Genomic DNA, 18,796 nt, shown 5'->3' with positions numbered 1-18,796 from the left:
GTGTTGAAAAGTCTGCTTTGATTCTGATGGGCTTTCCTTTATATGTGATTTGTTTCTTTTCTCCTACTGCTTGTAGTATTTTGTTCTTTTGTTGGGTTTCTGGGATCTTGATTATTATATGTCTAGGTATAGATTTTTCTTTTTTAATTGTAGCTAGTTGGGGTCCTATATGCCTCAGTTATCTGAATGTCAAATTCTTCCCCTCTGTTTGGGAAGGTTTCTGTCATTAATTCTGTGAATGGCTTTTTAAAGTCATTTGTATTTTCTCCTGCAACTTCATGTATTCCTATCAGTCTTAAGTTATTCTTCTTTGCATCATCTAGGAGCTGTTGGATCGATTTCTCATGATCCCCTACTATTTTTAAGAGACCTCTCTTTTCATGGTCACTGACAGCAATCTTATCTTCTATATCTGAGAGTCTATCTTCGCATTCTTTTATTCTGTTGCGTACACTTTCAATGGAGTGTTTAATCTCCTGGATATCTGTTTGAATCTGTTTTATGGATTCCATTTCTTTCCTATGTTGTGCTTTTATTTTTTCCATTTATTTCTTATGCTGGGCCTTATGGCTTCTATCATGGTCCTGAGCTCATCTATTTTTTTGTCAGTTTCTGCTCTAGAGTCTTGAATCACGACTTCCATTTTGCTCACTATCTCTATGGTTATCTGGGAAATTAGTTCTGTTTTGAATTTTTCTAGAGCCTGATTGATCTGTTTTGTTACTTCCTGTGCTTTGAGTTCAGGGTGTCCTGGTGGTTCACTATCGGCCTTTTCATCCTCATTTGCCCTACTGTTTGTCATTGGTGAACTGGAAGTCTGTCCTGGTGTCTTGCTTAAGTGTTTTCTCATTTTTATTTTTGTTGTTGGACTGTCCTTGGTTTAATCTCTGGGTTATCACCCAAATCTTCCTGATATAATTGCGCCCTAGCTTCTGTGTCTCTAACGACCCACAGACATTCTCATCTTCATAACATCAGAGAAAACAGCTCATCAAATCAACTGCACTGCTTTATCCCAACTGATACAATCAGCAAGACATTAAGATCAAGCACAACTTGGAAACTGACCACATGTGGTAGTCAGTAGTCTATCACCGTTAAATCATTTGAATTAAATTGAAATCACGAAGCAGTCCAGAACATGTCTGCAGTGAACAAAATTTCAATATAGTGTATTTACCATTTAATGGCTCAGACAGAGTGAGGATGCAAGACCACTGGTCTCAGTTAGGTGATGGCTGAACCCCATGATGCTAACTGACCTCAGGCTGCAAGGCCCAGATTGAGTTCTCCAACCATCTGAATGGTTGAACTCCACACCATTCTGTTACAAGTTTCCCATGCCCTTTCTTTAAAGATGTTCAAAGTTGGGAACTCAGAAAAATACCCTTGATGACCACCTCTGCCTCTGCAGAGTGGGTCCAAAGACTGGCACAGTCAAGAGGTCTGATAGTGCACACGGGGGGATGACGTAGGCGAGTTATGGGGGTTCAGGTGCGCCCGCACGGATACCTTCCCGGTATTACATTTTCTCTCTTCAATTTTTATAAATCACGGTCTAGGAATTCATCTATTTCTACTAGAATCTCCAATTTATTGTAATAAGCTTACCAAAGGATTTAAAATAATTCATTGAATTTCAGTGGTGACTCTTATCACCTTTTTGATTTCTAAGTTACTGATGTGGGTCTCTCCTCTTGTTTTTTGCTAAGTTTGGCTAATGACTTGTAATGATTCTTATTTATTCTTTCAAAGAACCAATTCTTCCATTCATCAATTCTTTGCATTTTTTGTAGTCCTGATTTTATTAATATCTGCTCCGATATTTGTAATTTCTTTACTTCTACTGGTTTTGGATTGGAGTCATTCTTGGTTTTCTGGGATCTTAGATGCATGGTTAGGTTAATTATGTGGGATAGTTTTATTGTTCCAATGTAGGCACTTGCAGATATAAACTTGCCTCTTAGGACTATTCTCATTGTGTTCCAGAGATTCTGATATTTTATATTTCCATTGTCATCTGATTCTAGGATTTTTCTTGTTGCTTCCCCTCTTTCTTCTGTGACCATCAATTGTTCACATGTGTATTGCACAATCTCCATGTGTTTGTGTAATTTCTGTGGGCTTTTTCTGCAGTTAATTTTTAGTTGTATTGCATTTTTATTCTACCAGTCTACTATATTTTGAGCGATGAATTGAGACTACTTACATGAATGTTACTGAAAGATATGTACTGATTCCTATCAATATATTATTTTTGCAGTGCTTGGTTCCTTTCTGTTTCTGTTTGTTTATCTATGCACTCAGTGAGATATGTTCTCCTCCTTGGCCTTGTGGATGTTGTTGTCTTTCAGGTTTCTCTTTAGGATCGCATTACTTTCTGAAGTGCTGCTTAGTGGTAATGAGTTTTTTGTTTTGCTTTTTATCCTTATTGGGGAAGGTGTTTACAGCATTTCTGTTTTGAATTGAATGTATAGCTTTCCACGATATAGTAGTCTGAGTTAGAAATTATTTCTTTTTCAAACTGGAAAATCTTCACTTTAGCTCTCCTGGACTTTAAACTGCACTGAGAAATCTGGCATTTTTATGATGGGGTTGAGTTTATAGGTGAATTGGCACTTCTCTCTAACAGCTTTGTGCATTCTCTGTGTTCTGAATTTCTGGCACTTTGACTATGATGTGCTGTGGAGACGTCCTTTTGTCTATTTGGAGTTCTATGTGCCCCCTCCAACTGGATAACCACCTCATTCCTTTGATTAGGGAATTTTTTTGCAATATTTTAAGTGAATCACTTTTTACACCATTATCCTCTAGTTTGACCCCTTCCTCAATTCTGATGATTCTTTAGCATATTCTTTTAGAGTTGCTTAAGAGTTCCCAGAGGCTCTTTTGATTGTGCTTGTCTTTTCATTATTACCGACTGCATGTTCTAATTTATTGACCTTGTCTTCAAGTCCCGATATCCTTTCTTCTGAGTGATCACAACTCCTACCAGTTGAGTTTCTCTTTTGCAGAATTTATGCTCAATTCTTTTTCCTCATCTCTAACTCTTCTGCCCTGAAGTTTTTTGTTCATACTCTGTGTTATCTTCCTTAATTTATTTTTTCTTCCATTAAGTTTATCGGTACATTTTGGGTATGCTATGCAGTTATACTCACCATTGGGAACTAGTACCTTTACATGATGTATATTGGTTCTTATTTTTCCCCCTTCCTCTGCCCTCCCTTCAACCCCTCCACCCCTCCCTATTTACAAAGACTTTGTTTCTGTTTTTCCATTTTCTCATATTACTTCCATTCCCCTTGCATTTCCCCTACCCCTTGGACTTCCCCTTCCCCTTTGCACCTTTCCTCCCTATTGCACAGTATCTATGATACATTTGGATCCTTATTTTCCTTCATTTATTTACCTTCTTTTAAGTATGTTGGTCATTTTAGTAATTAAATTCTTCACCCACTTCCTTGTGTGTGTTTTTTTAATCTCGTATCATTTTACATTTTAACTTCTTGAATTCTTTGAAATTTCATTCCCTTCACTGTCTGCAGGATTAGTTTTTGCAGGTGAACAGTTTTTCTAGGAATGCACTTCTGTGTTTTTTCATTATAATTGTGTTTCTATGTATACATTGTATTTTCCACAGTCTCATGGGGATGTTTTAAGTGGGATGTGCTTGTGTTTGTGGGTTTGTGACTGTCTGAGAGTTTTCCCTTAGTCGCTCTAAGTGCTAGGTTTAAACCCCTAACCAGGTTTGGAGAGGAGATAATAACTGCCACTAAAGTGACTCTTGAGAAGCCAATCCTCTATGTTATCAGCTTACTAGGAACTTCTTTGAGAGGCTAATACTCTTCTGTTATCTGGGGAAAAGAAAAGGAGAGTAATCAAGCCAAATATGGTGGGTGGAAAAAAATCATACCTGGAAATGTAGGTTGATTGGAATATTTATGTATCAAAGTGAGGAGACGATCAAAGGAAAAGGTAAAAAGGAGAAAGAAAATGTTTTGGGGGTAAGAGTTGAGAAGCGGCAAAATTATGTGGGAAAAATAAAAAGAGAAAAAGGAAGAGATTAGAAATGGAAGGGAGAGGTCAGATACATATATTGTATCCATTTGTTGAATTGGTAGCCAAGCAACATTAGATATCATGAGGAAACCATTACAGAAGAAGACATATATAATTAAACCCGTGGGACATTATAAAATCAACAGCAGGGAATGTATACATGTGGCTATGTTCATACACACATACATTAACAAAACCAAACTACCCCCCCCAAAATAGCTTGAGGACAATTCTCCTTGTTCTTTGATTAGGGTGAATATTTTAAATGGTCTTCTCTGTGCCCTTATCTTTAGGCAGACATGCTTTGGAGCCTCTGGTATTCTCAGGGTGCTGGCAGGGTACTCATGCCTCTCCTTCCATATTTCAGCCTCCGGTTCCTGATCACACCCCTAATGTGGGCTCAGCTGTTTGTTTCCCCATGTTTACATCTGTAGTAACCTGGAAACTTCAGTGTATAGATATGCTTATGTTCTGCCAAACCTCTCTCTCTGGTCCACAATATCAGCGGTATCAAAGGGCCAGGCAGGAGGCAGTACCTCCATGTCCCATGCATCAATTCGATGCCCCCCTCCCCACACATATACAGGTAACTCCGATATTCCTATTTTGTGAGTGTCTATCTGCTCCATGGTTTCAGAGGCTTCTTTGGACCATCAGAAAAGAGCTTCTGTAGGGACTGATCCAGAATGTTTGTTCCACCATCTTTCACACACAGGCTTTCTAGCTGTTCAGCTTCTTGATGACTTTCTCTGTTCTGTGACTTCTGTGGTATTGTGAATCAGCAGAAGAAAATCCCCACCGGCATCACTCTGGAATTTTTTCTCCACCCGTGCTTCTCACAGGTCAGAGTTGCTTCCAACGCTTGTATTTATCACTGTCTCACAGATCCCACAGGAGCTGGTTCCATGTCTCTAGCCAGGACCATGCTTACCTCCTCTGTCTGTACTGAGCCCCACTGATCCCATCTCTGCCACTGCCTCTAGTGACTCCCTAGTTGCACTTTCCTTGGCTGCCTGGTCCATGGAGGGCTACTTAGCAGATCCATCAGTCATTGATCATATGTCTCAATGGGATAAGTAGGCCCAGTGGACACTGGGTGGTGGCAGGAAGGCTGGATGTTGATTGGCAGCTGTTAGCTTTCTTCCTTAGAGGGATTTGTACATTGCCCAGCATACCATGTTCTCTAACCTGGTCTGTAGGCACTGCCAGAATCTAGTGATGGCCCTGTCCTTTATATTTACATGCCTGTCTGGATGTAATCTTTGTGTCTCCTTTCAAGTTGCCTTCCCATTGGGAGGCTGTCATTCACCTGCTGCAGCTGTGCACCTGTTGGCCATAGTAAGTGTCCCCAGAAATCCCCTGTGTGTCCTCTGGCTGCTAAGTTGCCATAATGGCACTCTTGGAAAGATTTTTGGTTTGTTGTTGTTGTTGTTGTTATCTTTTTGGTACTGGGGTTGAAATCAGGACCTTGTGCCTGAGAAGCAGGTGTGGCACCACTGAGCTAAATCGCCATCCCACTTGGAAAGACTTTTGTTCATGGTTTCAGTCCATGGTGGACTGGCTTCATTGCTATGGGCCCTGTGCCGAGGTGGAATATCACAACAGGGGAACATATGGCAGAGAAGGATGTTTACCTAATGGTAACCTGTCTTGCCCATAGGCCTTCTGCAAGGGCCATGGAACCACACACCACTAAGCATGGGGACAAAAGACAAACTCTCTGGTGACTGAAATATGGGAATGGATCCATAGCAGTAGGGTGTGTTGTTTGTATCACTTATCGAATAGCAATTCTCAGTGACTGGTAGGAATGGCCCGCTGAAGGCACAGCCAGAGTGCATGCTCAGGATAATACTCTAACAAATTAAGTGTCATCCTGCAGGATGCGTATGTATGTGAAATCCAAGTCTCCTATTTGCAGTCTCTACTTGGCGTCTTCCAACAGGAAGAACATACAAGAGCGACAACTGGGTGGCTCTGCACACTTGCACTCTTCATGATCCTCTGGAGGTTTTTCTGTTTCCTTTCCCTGCAACTGTGTGTTCTGTGTGTTTGTAGGTCTCCGCCCACAAGAGCGCAGCATGACCACTATGACAGTGCAATTACAGCCGACATTATTACATTTCAAACAACTCATGCCAATGCCCCAGGAGATGGAAAGACAAGTCATCATTCTGTGTAGGGGAACTGACCTTGAGTGAGTAGCATGCTGAGGTGAGGCTGGTGATCCTCAGCAGAGGAAGGACAGATTATACGTGGAACCTAGTGGATTCATTTAGGAGACCGTTGGAATAACCATTGGGGAACAGTAATGTGAGTGGTTGCCAATAGCAACGGAGACCTGAGAATATCTCAGGCCCGTCCGTGATGAAGGTGCAAAAAGATTTCAAATGCCCATTACAGCAAGTGCTCTGGTTCCCTCTCTCCTTCGCCTTTGTTCCCTTGTTTCTTTTTTGCCTTTGCCACCCACATCCCTTGACTAGGCAAAAACCCCCAAAGTGTGAGCCTTTCTTACCAGAATACCATTATGTTGGGTTTGGCGCCTCCAGTCAGGCGCAGGTAAACTGAAATAAATCCCACCCACAAGATTGGGTTAAGATGAGAACCAGACTTACTCACATTCCTCACCCTTTCTATCCTGTACAATTCCCAGTGACTGCTCATTTGTGATATCCTCTCAAGTAAATAAAGCCTTTAATTTTTGTGTGGAAAAATTTATAGATATATATTGTATACATAAGTATATATAGGTTATATCTCTCTAGGTTTTTATACATAATATTGATATTTAGAGTTATGTATTCTTACATATAAAATATATGTGTGTGTGTGTGTATATATGTATATATGAATCTTATACATCAAAGAACCGTAAATTACTTGAGTGGAGAGGCTTGTTCTGCTGTTTCCTAATTTTCTTCCTAGCATGGAGGTTGCAGGCTTTTTCAGACCATCTGTTTTTCAGACCTAAGTCAATATTTTCCTTGTGATTTTTTTTTTTATGAGCCCAGAATGTAGGTGAGGCTGTTATATAAGCTATTTGTCTTACTATAGAAATACCTAATCAACATAGTCACCTAGCTAGGTCTGTATCAGACATACCGTGGGGCCCAAATTTGTAGTTTTGCTTACTCTCGACATAGTAGGAGCTCACAATGTGCAGTCTAGATGTGCAGTGGCCCTTTGGTTGCTTGGAACATGTCAGAGCTGTGCATTTTTGTGACTTCTTTCAAGGGCAAAAAGCAAGGTGACACACCGTGGATACCATATTTCAGTTGACTCAGGATGTCAAGAAAGGAATCATCTTTATAGCCTGTCGTCTTTTGAGACCTCTTTTCAACAATGTGATATTCCTGTCCTCCTGTAGGAACTGCTCATTTCTGTCTATTTCTGATTCTTTTTCTTGCACTCCTACTTCTTTTCCGTCTCCCTCCTATCTTCATCTCTACCTTCTCTTTTGAATTCCTACTCCTCCTCCCCTGCACTTCCACTGACTCCTAAACATTTTACCTCCAACATCTGTAAAGCCTCACTTGGAAGGTTCCTGCGTCACTGATGATTGATGAAATGCAATCGTGTAGAGTGTGTGCTGAGTCTGTCTCAATCCCCTGGCAACAATTGAATGACACTTTTGAGGGAACTCCTGTACTGACTTAATGCTGACACTGCTGCCAGTTTTGCTTTGTTGCCCATGACCTGACCTATTACATTTTATTCATAAATACCAAACAAGCAGATCATTTTCTGCCTCAAATTACAACAGTCATTTCACTGTTTTGAAGATAACTTGGCAGAATACCTGCTTGGCCTATATAAGCAACCATGTATGATCCTGAGCTTCAGTATAAAAAAATAATTTTAATCACAGACACATTTTCATTCCCTTGCAATTTTATTTCAAGATGACAGCAGAATCACTAAAAGCTTACATAATTCGCAGAGGGGTCATTGATTTTTTTTGTCCAGTAAATGCCGGGTTATATTACTCAGTGTTACTTTCAAATTCATCTTGATACACTTTCTTTTCTATAGCTCTTTTGGCTTTTGTAAACCCTCCAGCAAGAATTGCAGCCAGCAGCAGACCAAGTCGAATTAGAATTAGAAGTAATTGCATGTTCATATTGAGAAGTATATGGGCTCGAATACCTTCTTCTCTGTCAGGTGGAGGCCCACTATCCTCGCTGCCCCCTATTCCTCTATCTGTACAGGTTGGTGGTTTAAAGCCACGCAGACAGTGGCAATGCTTTGCATTATTACACACCCCTCTGTAGTTGCATGTCTTCACATCACAGTCAAAATGCATGTCTTGATGAAAAGTACAATTCTGACGAAGACAGTATCTTCCTGGGCCGCAGGTTGCACCATCTACTACAAGCGCCATTTGTGGTACCTCTGTCCCGTGGTGTACATCATAACCAAAGCAATGCTCCTCTTTAGCTTCTTTTACTATTATGTCATGAAATGATGTGTGCTCACCTCCCCCTGGAACTTTTTCAGGGCTACTACAGTGCAGTATTCCACAGAGAACATCATCAGCTTCACATTGTACAGGTATACTTCCCTGTCTCTGTAACTTAAGTCCACAGTTTCCAAATCGGTCACCTTTGACGTTCAATTTCTCATAGCATAGTGATGAAGCATCTTTTACTTTGTATCCAAACAGAGCTTGACATTGCAAATCTCGGTCACTGCAGTTTCCTCTCACACAAACAGCTACTGGTGAACATGGGGTTCCATCTTGGATGTAAAAGTTGTCGGGACATTTCTCCCCTGTCCCACTACAGTATTCTGGCAGATCACAAATACCAAGCATGTCTCTGCAGATAGTTCCAGGAGGAGCATATTTACAGTGAGCACAGCATCCCCCCACGTCACACACACTGCCCACAGTCAAGACACAGTTGGTTGCACAACACCTAGTTGTGGTGCATTCTTTAAGGGAGCCACAGTCACATTCCTCTTTGTTATTTACTATCTTGTCTCCACAACGAGGAGCTACATAAGGAAAATTATGGTATGGCTTTAGTCTCAAACTCAAGCAAGCATCCCAGCCATGAATCCTTTTGTGTACCGCTTCAAAAGAACAATTACTTGCTGTATCGAAAAGAGCAGGCACAGGAGCCATAAGACAACTGGTTCTTCGAAAACAGACACAACCTTCATAGTCATGTGGCATTCCAATGTTATGACCTAGTGCATGTGCCAAAAGTACGGCACCTAGAAATCGGTGATACCTCGCTATATATGCATACATTGCTCCCCAATTGGGGTTGCATATGCCATTATGATTAGAATAATAATTTGAATTTTGTAATCGATGTCCGGTAAGAAGCATAGAAGTCGAATGAGGAATATGCTCATACCATCCATATAGTTTCCATAAACCAAAGTATGATATCACGTGGGAAGCTCCCTCGCTGTCTAGGTTCACATGATCCATCCCTTGCCATATGCACAAAACTCGTATATAGATATTTAATCCCATTGGCCTGTAAATGCTATGTATTATGCTGTTTATAATCACTATATTCTCTACAATACGACTGTGATTTCTCTCCTGCATCCAGAGTGAGTTACTTACTGTGTAGTGAATATTTGCCTGTTTCATATGTACCCGCCACAGATAGGCAGCGATTGCTCTGGGACTTTCATCAAGTTGTACCTCTTCGCGCACTTGATCTGCATCTTCCTCTGCAATGTTACACTTTTCTTTTTCCTCTGATACGTATTGCGACACAAGCTGCGAAACCACATGCTCAAATTTGGAAGAAGCCTCCAGTGGTTTGATTTCATAAGTAAAGTCATCCACCTTCAGCATGCCCCTCAGACCTCCAGAGCAGGTGTCCAGCGTGGCTGTGGAACCAGGAACCCCCTCCAGGTAACTGTAATAGTAACAGTCTCGAGGGACAAACGGGTAGTCGTCCTGCATGGCACCCTGGTCATTGTTGGTAATCACAGGAAAGTGTCTGGGCAGAAAGTTCCTCTTGAGCTTCATGTGGATCACGTGTCTTTGGCCGCGGAAGCGCATGCTGTAGGAGAGCTGGTCTGGCGTCTGGCTTCCGTCCATTCTGTGGGGCACCTTCCTGGGGATCACAACTTCTGAGGAAGCGAAGCGCCATACCGGTGGGTCATGGGAGCAACAGGCAGGTGACAGGACTGCCCAGAACACAGGCAGGCAGAGAGCACCTGTGAGGGAATTCTGGGTCCAGGAAGGTCCCATGAGTAAGGGAGCCTTGGACCTAAGCCAGCGCAGTCAAGCGGGAGGCAGGCAAGACTGTTCCTCAGATGCCTACTTGCTGTTTTGGGGAGAGCAGAGTGAGGCCTTAGGCGTGGCTAAGCCAGGGGCAGGGTAGTCTATTACATAACAATGGTGTGCTCCTCAAGGGCTTCTGTGTGTCAGTGCGCTGGAGACCATAAGGTGGGGCCCCTGGGCAAAGGAGAAGAAGGGAGCTCCTTGGAAAAGTAGTGTGTACCTGGGCTGCAATGTCTCCATACCTAAATAGAAGTTCTACACGGGGAAGAATAAGTCGAATTGATGCAGTCTGGGGAAAGTTATGACTTTTCCCTCAAACCTAGGGTGAGGCAGGTGATTACCATGTAATTAAAAATGGACTTGTAAACAACAGAGAAGCGTAGTAGGGGAAGAATAAGTTGGTTTTACACAATTTTATGACCGATACAATTTTTCACAAACTCATGAAATAAAGATTTAACATGTAATAAAGGTGGAATCTCAAAATTAGAGTAAGAAGATGTTCATTTTTCCAGGAATTTTTGAAGTTTACAATATTCGAATGGAGTTTGGGTGGTCGCTGAGAGAATGTGAGAGGAAGCAGTTGTCATGAAAAAGAAAAATTAGAACATGAAACAAAGTTCAACATCAAGTTCAACCTTGTCAATGCTGTGATTCAGTGATTTCAGTCATCGGGGTTAAATGTCTTGTCTTGTCTGTGCTCATAAGGGCACTATTCTTAAATTTATTCCACAAACTGGAAACAAAGCAAGTGAACGGTTACCCAAAAAAATGATGCATTGATTCGTTGAGATGATCTTCAGTAATAATGTGACATACTTCTGATAGGTGCCAGAGCATGGCTTAATCTCACATATGATATGATGAGAGAAAGAAACCAGAGCCAATGGAGCACTGAATACACAATTTAAATCGGGTAGAGTCCTAGAACATACCAAACTCGTCTGTTACAGTTGATGTAATCAGTGTGTTCTTGATGAGGTTGTAATGAAATGGGGCCTGAGGGACCTTTCTGGAGAGATGGAGAGTAGACTCAAATGTTCCAAGTGAGATGGTGTTTGCAAATAAACACCCATAAAGCAAACACTGAAAATGTGTTGCCACACATCTGCAATTCTAGCGCCTGGGAAGCTGAAGCAGGAGGATCACTGTGCGTTTGAGGCCAGCCTGCCTGACCTACATAGTGAGACCCTGTCTCAAAAAAGCCAAACCAACAAAATTACTGTATGTGGCATCCTAATTATACCTGAAAGTAGTTCACTTTGAAGCAAAGCATCTGATTTTAGATTCTGTGTGACCCTGTCAAGAAGCAAGGCCCATCACTAACATACCTCTGAAGCCATCTCCTTAACTTTTCAAAAATCATTTCAACCAAAATCTGCATGAAAATGCACTCCACTGCTATAAGAACATCACTGTTCCACCAATCTCTCACGCTTTCTTTTTTGAATCACATCTTCTACCTGGGAACATGAACAGTATTACTCAGAGAAGTATGGACATACTTGTGTTTAAACATGTTGTATTGAATTCTGGAGGATTCTAAAGGAATCATTACAGGCAGAAACATGCAAACAGACACTGAAAGAAGATGGCTGTCTGAAAGCCAAGCACAGAGTCCTGGAACATACCTTCTCCTCGTGACCCTGAGAAGACACCAACCCTGCTGACACCTTGATCTGAAACTGTTCCATTCCATAAATGTGCAAAACTATGTATGTGTTGTTTAAGCCCTTCGGCCTGCATTAATTTGTTATGGTAGTCTTAGCTAACAAATATACAGTGCTATCAGATTTTGTCTCTTGTTTCCACTTTGTCCCTTTCAATCACTGTTGTTAGGGTTGTAACAGCTTAGGCCTTTGATATCTCCTGAACAATTTACCCCTTCACCATTTTGATATGTACTTGAATATCCTTAGTAATATTCACTGTTCTGAAATCCCTTTTGTCTGATATTCACATAGCCTCTCCAGCTTTCTTTTGATTCAAGGTCATGTGCTTTATCCATTCTGTTATTTTTCCCAAACTGCCGCAGTGTCCAGGGCCAAAAGGCAGGAAGTCTGGCAGAAAATAAGTGTATTCCAATGGTTCTGGAATACTTTAAATGCTGGTCTTTTTCTTTAATGTTCCTCTCATACTTTATTTTTCAGAGCTCTGAAATTGTTATTTAACGCATCAGCTCGAGTTAGCTTGCTCTTACTCCATATGATGAGAAGCCAGACCATTTCCTTGGTGTTGTAAACATTTAACTCTTTTACACGTTCTCTTTCCTATCAACACATTATTGTTATCATTATTTGCCTTAGTGCTTCTTTTAATATAATCTTCATTTGTGATCATTTATTGTGGTGTTTTTTGTTTTGCTTTGTATTTTTTTTTTTTTTTTTTTTTTTTTTTTTTTTTTTTTTTTTTTTTTTTTTTTGCTTTTTGAGACAGTGTCTTATTATGTAGTTGAGACTGACCTGGAACTCAGTATGTAGCCCAGGCTGGTCTCAAACTCACACAGATTCTCTTGCCTCAGGCTTCCAAGTGCTGGGATTACAGACATGCGCCACCATGCCCAGCTCACTTAAGATAATTAAAGCTGTTTGTAGATGGGGAGGGGAGGAGGGGGTGAAGGGAGGGCAGAGGTAAGGGGAAAAAATGAGAATCAAGACTTGCCATGTAAAGGTACATGATCCCAACAGTGAATGTAACTGTACTGTATCCCTAAATGTACCAATAAACTCAATTAAAAAAAAAAAAAAAAAGATAATTAAAGCTTTTTTTTTTTTTTTTTTTTTTTTTTTGCCTCTCAATTGGGTGATTGAAATTGTTTTCATAGCACAGAATATGGTTGTTTTCAAATGTATGGATATTGTGTATTGGCTAAATTGAGCTAAGTAATATATGCATTATCTCATATATCATTTTTTGTGCACTTAACATCCCTTTGCTTGCTTAAAATCCATTCAGCTGGTGATTTTCAGGTATGAAATACATTGTCATTAACTATGTCACCATGATGAATGATAGATTTCTTGAATATGTTCTTCCCTTTTAAGTCAGATATATTCCACTGGACCAAAATCTTGCCATTTCACCTTCTTCAGCAGCCACCACTCTACTCCTTGTCTTCTATAGATTCCACATGGAAGTGAGATCATGCACTGCATATCTTGTTATGCCTGGTGTTTTTCCAATGAAATTTAGTTTCATCAATGTTGTCATAATCAATAGGGCTAACTTTATTGTGTATATTTAACTTATACCATATGATAGGATGACATATCCATAGGCTATAAAGTGCTACTATAAGGAAGAAATTTACATATTCACCATCTCACATAGTTAGATAATTCTTTTCCTTCTGTGTCAAGAGTAGCTAAAATCTCATTTATCACAGATGCCATACACAGTACAGCTGAATTACCTATAGTCTTCCTCAAACTGCCACTGCCACTTTCAATACCTGGTATGAGAGTGCCCATATGATCATTTGTTTTGTCCATTTGTTGATGTTGTGGTTCCCTGTTTCGCCTTGATTTTTATGAATGCACATCAATCATTTACATTGAAGAGTAGGTATTTATTCCAGTCTGTGTTGTGAAGCTTAGTCTATGCTGGTTTTTCTGTGGTATGTCTAAAGGTCCTGTGTAGTTTAACAGTTCAGTTCTCTTAGTTTGAGTTCATTTGCTTCCTTTGCAACAGGAGAAAGTGCCCTAAGGCCAGGTTTGGCATAGGTCTTTTAATACTTCTAAGTTTGGCCTTCAGTACAAGCTTGATGTGTCTAGGCAGGGAGTGAAAAAGGAGTACGTAGACTGCTTGGGAAGGCCAGTTCAGTACATATGCCCACACCCTGTAGAGTGTGCCTCCTGTGGCATGTCGCTGCTGTGTAGCTTTTGTAGCAGAGTTGTGTATACCTGCTGTTGTTAGCATCACCATCACTCTTTGTCTCTAGCTGACCTGAGCAGTTCGAGACCTAGAGACACTGGTTATGCTTCTGTTGGCAGAGGCCGAAATATTTTTAGGGACTCAGGATGGTGGGGAATGCTGCCATGTACCTTGATTTCACCATTTCGCATTTAGGAACTATTAATTGCGAGGGGTGTTCCTACATGGAAGCTTGGGACTTGGGGGAGGTAGAGTGTGAGTGGACAGATTAATTTTTTGAACCTGCGCCTCACAGGACTTTCCTGCCTTGAAGCTCTGGAAATCATCGTTGTCTCCATTTTGACTTCTAGGATTTTCCTGGTGGTAATTTTAATGCTAAGCAATTATACTTGGTTGTCTCTAGGGAAGAATGGAGCCCATCATGTTTGCTACCATTTTGAGAATATGATTCTCTGAGATTTAAATTTTTTTATCTTTTGTTCATGTACTATAGGATTTCGATTTATAGCTACCATGAAGCTTACATGAACTATCTTAATTGTATAACAGGTTATTTTAAACTGATAACACTTTCTGTTGCTGATGTCCAAATTTATGATATGTAATAGAGTTTACCCTTGAACAAATTGTTGTAGCTGCATTAACATTTTTGCTTCTGTGCCTGCCTCACATGCACAAGGTACTGAGTTTGATCCCCAGTAGCAGGAAAAAAAGTAAGATTTTTGCTTGCTTCTACATACTGAACATAGAAATTACTTATACATGACTAGAACAATATTTGAGAGTTCTGAATTTGGCCATAGGGTTAATTTCACCAGTTATCTCGTTATTTCATATGTACTTATGATACTATTTAGGACCCTTTTCCTTTAGTTTGATTTAGCATCTCTGTAAGTCCTAGTGGAGATGGACTCCCTCATCATTTTGTATCCGGGCAAAGCTTTTTGTATGCTTAATTTCTGAGAGACACCTTTTGCAGGTATGCGATATATTTGGTTGGCATTTTTCCCTCCAGTAGTGTGAAAATATCCTCTTGTGTTTTGGATTTTAGTTTATTGCATGGTGAAAGATAAGGGTCTAGTTTTAATCTTTGGCAGGTTGAACTGCAGTTTTTCCAACACAATTTGTTGAAGAGGCTGTCTTTCCTCCACTGAGGATGGTTGGCTTCTTTGTCAAAATGAGGTGGCTGAATACATCTGGAGTTGTTTCTGTATCTTGCAATCTATTCCATGGATCATTGGTCTGTTTCTTAGCCAGTACCATGCTGTTTTCATCACAGTGGCTTTTTGTAGCATAGATTCCAAGTTGGGAATTGTGATGCACCGTACCTTGTCTTTATTGCATAGAATTGCATTTGCTATTCTAGATCTCTTTGGGATCCAAATGAAGTTTTGGATTGTTTTCTCTAGTTCTGTGAAACATACTGTTGGAATTTCAATGGGCATTGGCATTGTATCTGTATAGCAGTTTTGGTAGTATGGCCATTTTCACTATGTTGATTCTTCCTACTCAGGAGCCAGGGATGTCTTTCCATTTTCTCGTATCCTCTTCAATCTCTTTTTTTCAGAATGGTGTAGTTTTCAATGTAGGGGTCTTTTGCTTCCTCGATTAGATTGATTCCTAGATACTTCATGTTTTATGGATGCTATTGTGAAAGGAACTGATTCCCTAATTTTTCTCTCAGTGAGCCTCCTCACTGAGAAGGCTATTGATTTTTGAGGGTTGACCTTGCATCCAGAAGGAAAAGGGGAAGAAAAGAAAAAGAAAGAAGAAATCCAAATTAGGGCAGGAAGAGGAACAAAAAGGGAGGTGAACACTGTGGGAGAGTGAGAAATTGAGTGGGAGAGACAGAAATAGAAGAAGCAAGAGAGAAGGAACAATTTGAAGAATGGAAAAAAGAAAATTAAAAGTAAGAAAAAAGAAAAAAAACCAATTAAAATAAATAAATAACATAAAGGGCCTCTGCTCAGTGTATGTCTCTGCTGTCAGAATAGACAATGTGGGCAGCAAGGTGCAGATCTAAGTGAGTTGGTCTCAGCAAGCCAGCAGCAGACACCTGAAATTCAGGCTGATTTCTGGCTGCAAGGCCCAAGTTGAGCTCCCGGACCTCCTAAAACGTTAAATTGCAAAGTTCTACTGCACAGTCCAGCTGCCCTTCCCCTGAAGATAGTCCAGGTTCTGGTGGGAGGTGGTGATCCATTCAACTTAACCAACCACGGTGGTCTGGTGTGTCTTTATTACAGAGATTGTCTTCACTTTTCCAGTGGGCTTCAATTTTCATCAAGGAGTCAGAGAGGCCCTCTTTCTGTTGTTCACTTCTACTCTGTCTCCTGGAACTCAGTGCAATGGCTTTTATGACCTCCTGTGCCTCTGTTATGTGTCTCCAGGTACCGGCATAGCCAAGGCCTATGTGCGCAGTGAGTGGGGATGGGTTGATGCTGTGGATTCACCTGCACAGCTGGGCAGTCCTCAGTGGCAGTCCTCAGTAGTCTTCTCGGCTTGGAGGTCTGGTGTACGGGGGATGGGGTAGCAGCCTAGCTCCTTGTTGCAGCTCCTTTTCTTTCTTTTTTTTTTTTCATATTCCTTTCTCTTTTTCCTTCTTTTTCATTGTTTTTCATCTATCTTTTTCTTCTCCAGATTATTTTTTAGCAGAAGTTTCTTTTGTCTTCTAGTGCTTGTTTTCTCTTTCAGCTACCTCTATCAAGTTCTATGAATAGCCTTCTACTGTTTTTTTCTTTCCTTTTCTTTTCTTTTTGGTACCATGGATCAAACCTTGGACATTGTGCTTGTAAGGCAGGCAGCAGAACCACTGAGCTAAATCCTCAGCCCTCCTTCTACTTCTTATAGGATGCTTTCTCTCAACTTTCTTTCTTCCTTTTTGTCTCCCGTTCTTTAATTTTTCAAATTTGTCTTCTTGAATTTGCTCATTCCCAGCTGCTCACGTCTTTACCAATACAAACATGACACTGTCTAATCTATAGATAATTGATTCGTGTAAGTACTATTGAATTCTTTTTCTGTCATTATAGGGGTATAGTTGTCACATTTAGTAGATATCTAAATGGGTGTATGTCAATATTTGGTTTTTCACATTGTTTCTCCTCTATAGTTTTACCCCGAAGGATTAGGGTGATACAGAACTGGCTCTTATGGCACATCGTATTTCCGGGGTTGAATAATTGATGCTACTAGTAGGTTTTCTCTGTATGCCAATACCCAGATTAACGGGGTGGCATTAACAATACTGTGGTCCATTCTTGGAGTGCTGGCCAATTAAACTGCATACCCCCTCCCAAACTGACAGACGTAGTCAGATCTGGGGACATAAGAAAAGGACTATAGTTCACCATGCCTGTTCTGTATCACTGAAAAGCAGGCTAACTACAGATATCTCCATACTAGTCACAAAGTCTTTCTGCTATAAGCAACCACACATCTAAGCACAAAACAAAACAAGGAAAGAAACCATAATAGGAACATGAGAAAACAGGGCAATAAAATGCATCCCAGTACTCCCAACTGCCACAAAACCACTTCATGGTGTATCGAGAGGATAAAAGTGAAAGCCACATGGCCAAATTATTTGAAAGGATAATGGAGAAGATGACAGAACAGATCAAAAAGTGCTCAGCAGGCTTATAGAAGATATAATGAAAGAGATGATAGAGGTAATAAGCAAGATGATCGGGTTTTACCACACAAATTAATAGGAAACTACTTGAGCTAAACAAAATGATAGAAAACATGAGGGACCAGTTTAGCCAAAATTTGTGTCCATGAGAAGGTTCCAAACAGACATCCAAGAGATTAAAAATTATATTGATAGGGGGCCAGAGATTTAGCTCAGTGGTTCTGCCACGTGCCTCGCAAGCACAAGGTCCTGAGTTCGATCCCCGGTACCAAAGAAACCCATGAGAAATAACAACAACAACAACCGAAATATATATCAAGAAAGGATGGGCAGCAGATGCAATCAATGTGAGGGACAGACCATCAAAATTATAGGCTTTCCTTCAAAGACCAATTTACTCAGAGATACCTTCAAAAGAACAAGAGAACATGAAAAAAACACATTCAAGAGCCACTAGATTGTGCAAAGGAGACTGATGTAAGGTAAACTGGAAGGCAGCACACAGGGCGTAAAAATCCCATTTAGAGAAATAATAACAGAAAAAAATCCACATATAGGGAAAGAAACATACAGAGAAGTGATGCATATAAAACCCCCCGTAGTCATGACAGAAGACAACCTCTCCATGCCACATCATAGTCAAATCAATAAAAGTTTAACACAGGAATAGAATCTTAAAAGCTGTTAGAGAAAAGCAGTAAATCATTTAAAATCTCAACACAAACTTTAAAGGTCGGAGAGCATGGAGGAAGTGTGTGAAGCCCTAAAAGACAGCAACTTCGAACCCAAGATTTATATATACTGAAAAATCTTCCTTTCAAACTTGATGGGAAAAGCGATAGTTCCGTGAAAAAAAGCACCTGAAAAAATTTATGACCACCTAACCAATACTCAAAAAATTCTCAAGGATAGTCTACAATAAGACAATGAAGCCCATAGTCAAAAAAAAAAAAAAAAAAAAACAAAAAAAAAATCCAAAA

At 40.4% G+C, this 18,796-nt stretch overlaps 2 protein-coding genes across 5 annotated transcripts in view; one reads left to right on the top strand and one right to left on the bottom strand.

Annotated features, from left to right (window-relative positions):
- Positions 1–3,803: 3,803 nt before the first annotated feature.
- The window catches only part of Adam21 (ADAM metallopeptidase domain 21), a 25,523-nt gene continuing 10,530 nt past the window's right edge, over positions 3,804–18,796 (top strand). The window contains exons 1-3 of one of the 4 annotated variants that reach the window (XM_033766691.1): positions 3,804–4,901; positions 6,118–6,256; positions 9,683–9,937. The gene's annotated coding sequence lies outside the window, so the exon portion shown is untranslated. Of the gene's footprint in view, positions 4,902–5,794; positions 6,274–9,682; positions 9,938–16,488; positions 16,573–18,796 lie in introns of those variants that run through there. The other 3 variants (XM_033766689.1, XM_033766690.1, XM_033766692.1) reach the window with 3 other exon arrangements.
- LOC104877081 (disintegrin and metalloproteinase domain-containing protein 20) lies at positions 8,042–10,279 on the bottom strand. The gene has a single exon (XM_010645379.2). It carries the CDS (start codon positions 10,277–10,279, stop codon positions 8,042–8,044), a length of 2,238 nt encoding a protein of 745 aa, XP_010643681.1.

This window comes from Fukomys damarensis, unplaced genomic scaffold, assembly GCF_012274545.1.
Source record: "Fukomys damarensis isolate Sample0158 unplaced genomic scaffold, DMR_v1.0_HiC HiC_scaffold_21, whole genome shotgun sequence".
Classification (NCBI taxonomy): domain Eukaryota; kingdom Metazoa; phylum Chordata; class Mammalia; order Rodentia; family Bathyergidae; genus Fukomys; species Fukomys damarensis.
Note: the sequence above shows the minus strand (reverse complement) of the source record. Positions and strands in the feature narration are given on the sequence as shown.

Coding starts and splice junctions, on each gene's coding strand:
- LOC104877081 (XM_010645379.2), bottom strand. CDS start 10,279: ATGGGACCTTCCTGGACCCAGAATTCCCTCACAGGTGCTCTCTGCCTG.